The sequence below is a fragment of the Berghia stephanieae genome, chromosome 11 (assembly GCF_034508935.2).
Source record: "Berghia stephanieae isolate SIO BIC M18660-M18661 chromosome 11, UCSD_Bste_1.3, whole genome shotgun sequence".
In the NCBI taxonomy this organism is placed as follows: domain Eukaryota; kingdom Metazoa; phylum Mollusca; class Gastropoda; order Nudibranchia; family Aeolidiidae; genus Berghia; species Berghia stephanieae.
Window position 1 is genome coordinate 13356938 of NC_088370.1, and position 10000 is coordinate 13366937.

Sequence of the window (10000 nt, forward strand, 5' to 3'; positions counted from 1 at the left end):
AGATGTTTATGTTACCAGAAAATAAAATTCCCTTTATCCATCTTATAGGGGAAATTTGTATTTATTAGGGTATATTCCAAGGGAAGACTGGAATAATCCAGGCATAAGCTGCAGTGCAGCACTGCAAACTGAGCTAGGGCGAGGTGACTTGCTCAAGGACACACAGCCCAGCGGGTATTAGAACTCAGTTCCTTTTGGGTACGAAGCAATGTCCGTACAGCTGAGACACGCTGTCCCAGAAAAGTGACAGCCATTAAAAAAAAAAAAAACATCAGTAGCTTTTACAGTGCCCTGAATGTATCCTGCCCAATAAGACAAACATCTAACCATCGCAGATGAAATTGTCTAACTATAAAAAATCAACATCGAAAAATTAGTTGTGGAAGGAAATTTATAGATATAATTTTCAAAAAATAATGGCTTTGATGAAAGAGTTGCGAATAATGTATTTTTATACCTATATTGTGAGTGAACATAATTGAGAGAGAGTGTGTGGAGAGAAAGAGAACACTAGGGTGTTGAATACTAATAAGAGTGATTTTATTAGCATACAATTTTATTATTTCAGACATTGGGGGAAAGATGCTTGCCATCGCTGTCCTCCTCTATGTCCACCACATCAGCACTCTACACTTGGATGAAAGCATTGGACCAGTGCCTGATGTTACCCCTGGCTGCTCAGCAAGTAAGAAAGACTATGATATTTCTATTAGGTCTTGCGGTATGACTATCACCTTTGGATCAGTGAGTGGATATCTGGTTTGGGTCCTGCTGGGCGGTGCAACTATGAATCCTTGGAAATGGCTCTTTACTCACATTCTCTCACTGCAATTGGGTGTGGAATGAGTACCTGGCCTGCAGTTATGTTGTCTAATGTTTTTCAATGTTGAAAAAAAAGTGTAATACCGTCTTATAGGCATCATGTTAAGTGTTGCTCTCAGCTTGGTACCCCTTGTAAAATGCTTTAACAATTATAACCAGGTGTTGGAGATTTGCTTCATCTTTTGCGAGAAGTACTATATTATTATCAGACTTAGCGTAGAGTGTTTTCAATTACTGATATATATTTATGTTTAGTTTAGAGATTGAAAAGGGAAGAGGAGAGAACAAAGCCCTAAATAAATCGTATTTTGATTGTTACTGGTTCTTTTAGCTAACTCAACCCTGACACCGACTATATCCGTATTTTAACAGGGTTACTTTTACCCCATGCATATTTATTACATTTTTTCTTAGACAAATTATAGGCTTAGTATCAAAGCTATTGTTTTTAGTTTTTACGTGTTAATGATAGTAGAATAAAAATTTCTATGTACAATACATGCTCATTTTTAATACAATTTTTCCAATTTTGAGTAGCAAAAATCTCTAGGATTGAGTGAGTTAAGATGCTATAAATTTGTTCTTTTTTTCCTACACTTTTGTTGTTTTTTTAAAATCAGAGATGTCAACATACAATCGCCAACATGTCAACACTGGAAAAAATGAAGTGGGATCTGGGACTCTATGGAAAACTCAGAATTCCTAAACACGTAAGTCTCTGCGGTAATTATATTATATTATACCTTCAAATGTTGTGGCTTTTTGTGACGTATTTTGAGATTTTTATGTGGACATTGTCCAATTTGAAAGCTGTTCCTCCTCCTCTTTTTCTTCTTCCTCCCCATCATTCTCCTCCTCTTTCTCATCTTTCTCCTCATCCTCCTCCTTATCCTCCTCCTCCTCTCTTCCTCTTCTTCTTCTTCTTCCTCTTCTTCTTCTTCTTCTTCTTCTTCTTCTTCTTCTTCTTCTTCTTCTTCTTCTTCTTCTTCTTCTTTCTTCTTCTTCTTCTTCTTCTTCTTCTTCTTCTCTTCTTCTTTCTTCTTCTTCTTCTTCTTCTTCTTTTTCTCTTCTTCTTCTTCTTCTTCTTCTTCTTCTTACTTCTTCTTCTTCTTCTTCTCTTCTCCTTCTCTTCTTCTTCTCTTCTCTTCTTCTTCTTCTTCTTCTTCTTCTTCTTCTTCTTCTTCTTCTTCTTTTTTTTCTTCTTTTTCTTCTTCTTCTTCTTCTTCTTCTTCTTCTTCTTCTTCTTCTACTATGTCTTTGACATCTCATTTTCATGCATACATGCCCTTTTTCCTGACAGCAAGTAAAGTCATTTAGCCAGACCTGATCTGTTTTCAGCTCATAAATTTACTTCAGATTTTATGTGCAGCTCAGTGCCTCAGTGGTACGGTGTTTTGTCTTGTCACAAAAGCTAAGCAATGATGAATGCGATCAGTTGCTGGATGGGTAACAGTAATAATTGAAAAATTCTGGTCCAAACGTTATGTCCTTTGGTAAGGCACTTTACACTTATTAACCCACTCAACTCTGATGTGAGTGAGTACCTGGCTACAGGTAGTGATGGATGTTGTAAAAGTATTAGTATTAAAAGGACGCCTGACAGAAAAGCATCGTGGACTGTATAAAATGGAAGTGTGATTTCATATGGCCCTACTGGGGGATTAAATGAAACATTGTGAAGCACATTGAGCACGGTTAATCAGTGGTAATGCGCTATATATGGGTGCTGATAGCTCAGTTGGTAGAGCACTTGATCATACACAAAGGGACCGAGATCTACCTAGGTGCAGTCAAGATATTTTGTCACCCCCATGTCCACCCAGCAGGGAATGGGTAGCTTAGTCTTTTAGATTTTGCAGAAAGTACTTTGCAATAGATTACCATCCTTTCAATAGGATAGCAAGCAATTTCTATTGTCTATTTCACGCTATAGAAACCTGGATAAACTCGGGTCTGGTGGCTCTGAGGGACTGAAGGAATGCGCTATATAAATATTCATTTTTATTTATTTATTCTATTGTTTTCACTAAGTTGTAACAGCAAACAATTCTGACTTTCTCAAAATAGAATCCCCTGCCCTTCTGTAACTCTTTTTGAAATTTGTTGTTATGATTATAGCCAAGTAGATAATGGTGGAAATTACAATTTTAAAGCAATTCAGTCTCACCGATGTATACAATTAAGCAGGTCTGACATCCGAATCTACTTATGGGCCAAGTTTTAACATTGTTGTAATGGACAATATTTTGTGTCATTTTTCTTTGTTGAGATTTCCATTACGGCAATGAGTCTGTAAAGAATTGGTTTATCAGACCTGAAAATAAGTAAGTGCACGTTGAGTCTAACTCTTTAAGGTTGCTAAGAGCAATTTTGAAATCTTTTCCAGCAACTTCTCGTCTCTGGGTTCAAGCTCTACGTGTGCTGTACTGATTTGATCAATTTCTCAGACTTTGTCAAAGGTAGGGTTTTTTCTTCTTTTATTCTACAATACAAATTGTTGTTAGATTTAAAGAAGGTGGGAGGGTTATTAGACTGTGTCTGCTACATTCACAGCTGCTAGTGAGAATTTTTAAAGAAAAAAACAACCACAGAAAAACAAAACAAAACAGATTTTCAGAAAATCAAGAAAAAAAGAGTAAAATTCACCAAATATACAACACTTACTGGGTCTTCTATCCCATTATATCTATTTTCCAACATGCTTTCTGTCTTTGTCTTGGAATTAGATTACTTGGTTTTCTCCTGGTCCTGGCTGGGAGGGAAACTTGTCAAATGTAGCATTAGAATTTTGGGAGATGATAATTTTTCTCTTGTAAATCATCTCTCTGTTTTGTACTGTTGCATTTTTTAAATTTTATTATAAATATATATTGGTTTGTAAATTGCCACTATTGTGAGGACAATAAAGATATTATATTATCAATATATTATTATTGTTATATTATTATTATTGTTATTATTATTATTATTATTATTATTATTATTATTATTATTATTATTATTATTTATTATTATTATTATTATTATTATTATTATTATTATTATTATTTATTATTATTATTATTATTATTATTATTATTATTATTATTATTATTATTATTATTATTATTATTATTATTATTATTATTATTATTATTATTATTATTATTATTATTATTATTATTATTATATTATTATTATTATTATTATTATTATTATTATTATTATTATTATTATTATTATTATTATTATTATTATTATTATTATTATTATTATTATTATTATTATTATTTATATTATTATTATTATTATATTATTATTATTATTATTATTATTATTATTATTATTATTATTATTATTATTATTGTTATTATTATTATTATTATTATTATTATTATTATTATTATTATTATTATTATTGTTGTTGTTTTTATTGTTGTTATTGTTATTGTTGTTATTATTATATCTAATTCATATACACACATCTTTTATTTATAATTATTTATTATTATTATTATATATTATTATTATATTATATATTATTATTATTATTATATTATTATTATTATTACTATTATTATTATTATTATTATTATTATTATTATTATTATTGTTATTATTATTATTATTATTATTATTATTATTATTATTATTATTATTATTATTGTTGTTGTTTTTATTGTTGTTATTGTTATTGTTGTTATTATTATATCTAATTCATATACACACATCTTTTCAGAGTTGAATATCCCAGACAGCTTCAACTCCTGGTTTCTCGTTCTCCAACTACATCTGTGGTAAGTGGAAATGTTGTTTTAATAGTACTATTGATTTTATGAAGGCACTTGGCGAAGTCGAAGTGGTACAGAAGCTGCTAGAAGCTGTGGACTGTAAAAAGTAATAAACAAAAATGAATAGAACAGCTTCAAAAAAGAACAAAATAACACATTAAAAAAACAAAACAAACATGAAACATTTCGGGCTCAAAACCCTTCTTCAGCCAACAACAAAAAACGATGAACACATAAATACATTACTTAAAAACCAGAATGACGGTGAAACACTCGCTGAAGGCGCATTTTTGTCTTTGATTTTTAAATTGCACCCTGCACAGTGCATTATTCTGATTTTCTGTGTTTATTATTATTTGCTTGTTATATGTATTTATTTACTAATTATTTTTTGTTGTTGTTGTTGCTGTCGACACAGGCTTGTCCATGTGAAATTGTCTCAGATGGGGAAAGAAGGTTTATTGCTGACACAGAATTTATACAAGAGCATGTGGATGGATGTGGAGAGACGACTCAACACGTTTCAGGTAACAGATGAGACTGTAAAAATTGAATTTATAACAAAACACATAAGATTTTGACTGAGTTCATATGTCACCAGTAACTTCAAAATGGTTTTATCAGAGACAAAAATGAAAATATGGAGACGTGAAACTTAGGGGTCCTTCCGTATGTCAGTGTCGGTGTCAATGTCAAGTTGGTAAACATAGCATTTGTGTATTGATGGTATGTGTTTAAATGAAATACACACCATTTATTCTCGCTATATCAATTGTGCAAATACACAAAACGTTTATAGTATGAGAGAGTTTAGTGAGACTAAATAAAATCTGAATATGGAAAGCTGCAAAAACTCGTTCCAAATTTCAATTGTATTACAATATAAACATTTTGAACGAAAAGATTTTCACCAACTTGACACGACCTGACATAGAAACGCATTGTCTGCCATTAAAACCCTATTGCAACTTCAGAAGTTTCGGGTCTTTATTTATCGCTGTCTCTGATATTATGTTAGAGTGGTTGAGGTGCTATAAACTGAGTGTAATATATATATTATAAAGGACTTTAGATAAAGTAGTCCTTCAGAGCCATTGGGTCCATGGAGCTAGAGATTATCGCTGTTTCTATAGTATGAAATGGACAATTGCAATTGTTTGCTACCCATTCATTGGATAGGGCACTCGTCTATCGCAAAATACTTTCTGCACAGTCTAACAGACCAGTTGCCTAGTCACTGCTAGGTGGACAAATGATTCAGAAAAAAATTGTCTCTTTACTCACATTCTCTCACCATACTCAGATGTAAGATAAGTACTTGGCTGTTAAACAACATTATCTCATTCGAAAAAGAATTGTAATATTGTCTTACAGAAAAAAATCTGGGATTAATTAGAACCCTTTGTCTGTGGCGAGTTCTCAATCAACTGAGCCATAGGGACCTCCTCTTTTACAGGGTAATGTAAATGTTGCTCCTCGAAGCTGGAAGAAATAAATAACAATGTGAAATTGAATGTAAGCTTCAATTTAATTACGAAAACAGATAAAATGGACGTTTCAGGTTTCCACTTTATCAACAAAACAGGATGAATGAAACACTACAGATCTGTTTCATTCATCCTGTTTTGTTGATAAAGGGGAAACCTGAAACATCCATTTTATCTGTTTTCGTAATTAAATTGAAGCTTACATTCAATTTCACATTGTTATTCATTCCTCATTTACAGACAACTGTAGTTTTCTTTTTTTTTCTTCATTGTTTTTCTCTTTTTCACTCGTTGCTGCAGGAACTACGTAGCAGTGAGAAAATGGCTGCCATGAAGGATTACCATTCTATCATGTGCTCTTCTATTCTCTACTACGATGAGGTGAGTACTTGACCTATCTTCCATATTAAATATGTGGTTGTTATGCAAAATGGCTCAAAGGTATAGTCTTTGATTCTTAGCCGAAAGATACCAAGTTCGATTGGAGACCATTTAATCTTTAGAATTAAATCAAATATTATTTCTGCATCGAATTAAAAATTATGTCAATCGTCAGAATAAAAACTTATTTTAGAATCCATTCCGACGGGGTATTTAGTTTTCAACAAGACGGGGAAACTTTCGACGCTGTAACACCATGCTGCTAAATACAAGACGCAAGTTTGGAAACTTTTGATATCATAATTTTAATACGATTTTGGTTTAACCTGCATAATTTCTTAACCAGGAGTGAGTTTTTAATCACACTTGGCCAATATTAACTTAACGTATTGTTCTCATTGCTCGCAAATTTTTATATGTTTCTGATTTCGTATTTGCATTGACACAGCGTCATACTTTTTTTCTGTCTTTTTTTTCTCTCTCGCACAATATATGTTCAAGTTTTTATGTTTTATTTTTGTTTTGTTTTTCTATTTTTGGAATAATATTTCTTACAAGATCGATGCCATTATAATGACTGATTTTTTGTTTTTTTTTTTGTTTAAAAAAAAAAAAAAATTCCACTTTTGTTTTAACAATACTTTTTTAATCAATGAATTCTTTATTATGTTTAAATATTTACTAGAGAGAAGCAGTTTCTTGCTACCCTTTGGATAGGATTGCGATTAGTAATTAATACAATGTCTACTCCACCTTATCTAGCAAATCCATCTACCATATCATACCTGCCTATTATTACGGACCTTCAGTAATTGTTACGGAAGTGTAAGGACAATTACGGACTTACGGAAATAGAAAAAGTATTCTGACACAAATGGTCGCAATGTTAAATAAGAAAATAAAAATTTTTATTTTCATTATTTACTGCATGCTACAATAAAAAAATCTCAATGCCTCGTTGGCTGGCGACGAGTGATGTCATCGACTGGACACAGAAACTTTACCCTCATCGGTAGACACAGTGCAGTGTCGAAAGTAGGTCATCAATAAGCATATTATCGCAGGGGGCCATCGGCATACATATATAAAAGGGAGTATCTATCATTAATTTTATTTGCTTTAGTATTACTGAATTCTGACCATTAATTACGGATGAATTTTGTATTTCTTACTGAATTTGAAATTTTCAAGTAGGCAGGTATGCCATATCACTGCTCGGTAGATTGAGAGTTTAAACCCTCAACCCGTCAAACCCCAGGATGGGACCTGATCCCTTTGTTTGTCAGTGGAGTGCTTTGCCAATCGAGCTGTCGACACTCCCATACAGTTAATCCAGTTTGTTAAAATGTGACACATCTTTTTCCAGGGGTTGCTGGGCAATGACACCCAACTGGCCAACTCTCTGTGGGTTCAACTGTTTACCATGAATGAGAATGTGGATGCCAGACACATAGAACTGATGGTGGAATATGTCATAAAACAGTTAAATACAGCACTATATCTAACCTACAAACTCTATGGGTTCAACTATTTACCATAGATGAGAAGGTGGATGCCGGACATATAGAACTTGAAATGATGGTAGAATAGGTCAGGAAACTAGTAAATATATCACTATATGTAACCTTCAGTTTTTGGTTCAGACTCTCTGTGGGTCCATCTGCTTACCATGGATGAGAATGTGGATGCCAGACACATAGAACTGATGGTAGAATATAATGTCAGAAAACAGGTGAATATATTATTATATCTAACCTAAAAACTGGGATGAGAAGGTGGATGCCAGATATATAGAACTAATGATGGAATTTCTATAAACTCCTATGATAGCCTAAATACGCTCAGAAGACACCAGCAAAACATTATCTTTCAACTAAGTACACAACACACACTTCTCAACAGCCATTTAGCAAAATTACAAAAGTCATGTCCTCTTCCTGTCCCTTATGTCAACACACCCCAATGAAACAGTAAAACACCACTTGCTTGAATGTTAACCTTTGACGACCTGAGATGCACATTCCTCCCACCAAATCAAAGCACGGTATAGTCACATGGAACAATTACAAAAGACATCTGACTTCTACGTCATGGCACAAGACTGAAGGGCTAGAGCTCAGCTGTATGCTAGTTCGGATAAGTAAGCATTGGACACATATCTATGCTGGTTTATAGGTCCTCATCATGTTATAGTATTTACTTCCAGCCAATTAAAAAAAAATACTTAAAAAAACAACTTATTAATCAGTTAGTTAATTTATTTAAATAATTAATTAATTAATTATTAATTTGTTTATTTATTTGTCTGTCAGGCTTTCCATATAGACAGTCAAAGTGAAGAGCTCATCATGAAACCAGGGTATGTGAGTTTTCTCCCCTTGTTTGGGACGCAGCTGGAACCAGGAAAACAGGAGAGAGATTTAGAGAGATTAAAAAACATATCATATTGATAGTCGACTTGACTGATGAATGAAGGGTATCGATGGGTTGATTGATGAAAATATGATATATTGACAGAATGAGGGAGATAAAGATTGATGGATTGATGCACATTTCTCATCTTCCTGTCGGCAGGGAACACTAACATGCATATGCCAAATGTTGCATTACGTTGTACATTGTTACAAATCAAATGCAACAATTATGATTTGTTGTTTAACTGATATCATAATAATCACATTTTTAACTTGTGTGGGATTGCTTAGTGCTATATGTTTGAAAATGTGTGGTATTATATGCCTTAAGTCTTCCTATTGTTGAAAGTTGTGATGTTATCGACTGAGAAATTGAATTTCTAATCAGCCGTTTTTATAAATCACATTGATTGTAACGTCTGTCTGGAAATTGAATATGTAACGACCCATTTTTATAATCCACATTGATAAAATGTAACATCTGGTGGGGGGAATGTGGCATGCAGACTTCAAGACATGAAGTGAGTAGGAAAGTGCCAGAAGACGACAGAGAATAAAAACTTCACGGCGGCGATGGGGGCGTGAACCCCGTGACCTTACTGGTACAACAACCCTGGTCGTGGATAGCTAGTTAGAGTCACGATCTCCCCAGCCAGGTGGAGTTATCGTTGTTGAAGTTGCCATAATCAAAGTATGGATGGCATGTGGGAAATACGAGTAGTAAAATAAATTGATTTAATATTATAGAATTAACACAGACGTCTTGTTGTTTTCATGTTTAGATAGAACAGGATGGGTTTTATTTTTATTGCAAAAGTGAAAGTAACATCAAAATTGATCTCTGACAATAGAGAGTTCCATTTGTAAGCTAACAAGTTAATAAGTAGTAATTATGAGTACAGGTGATAGTGAAACAATAATCATACAACATACACAGTAAACTCCTTAGGCTAGGGGTATTGGTCAGTACTGACCCTCAGGCGCTAGCACCTGCGGGTTAGTACTGATGAACAGGCACTAGCGCCATGGGGTCAATACTGACCAATAGGTCCTGGTGTCTATTGGTCAGTATTGAACAACAGGTGCCACCGCCCACAGACAACCTCTCTTCGGTCTGTGCCACCGC

At 33.3% G+C, this 10000-nt stretch overlaps 1 protein-coding gene across 1 annotated transcript in view; it reads left to right on the forward strand.

The window, feature by feature from the left end:
- LOC144957026 (ubiquinol-cytochrome-c reductase complex assembly factor 1-like) overlaps nt 1–10000 on the forward strand; it is a 38236-nt gene that overhangs the window by 27916 nt on the left and 320 nt on the right. The window contains exons 2-9 of the mRNA XM_078887956.1: nt 569–685; nt 1443–1532; nt 3209–3281; nt 4541–4598; nt 5011–5119; nt 6380–6460; nt 7827–7942; nt 8773–10000. The exon at nt 8773–10000 is cut by the window's right edge and continues 320 nt beyond it. Of these exons, the coding sequence (XP_078744082.1) occupies nt 569–685; nt 1443–1532; nt 3209–3281; nt 4541–4598; nt 5011–5119; nt 6380–6460; nt 7827–7942; nt 8773–8785 (657 nt within the window). The 3' untranslated portion in view covers nt 8786–10000. The remainder of the gene's footprint in view (nt 1–568; nt 686–1442; nt 1533–3208; nt 3282–4540; nt 4599–5010; nt 5120–6379; nt 6461–7826; nt 7943–8772) is intronic.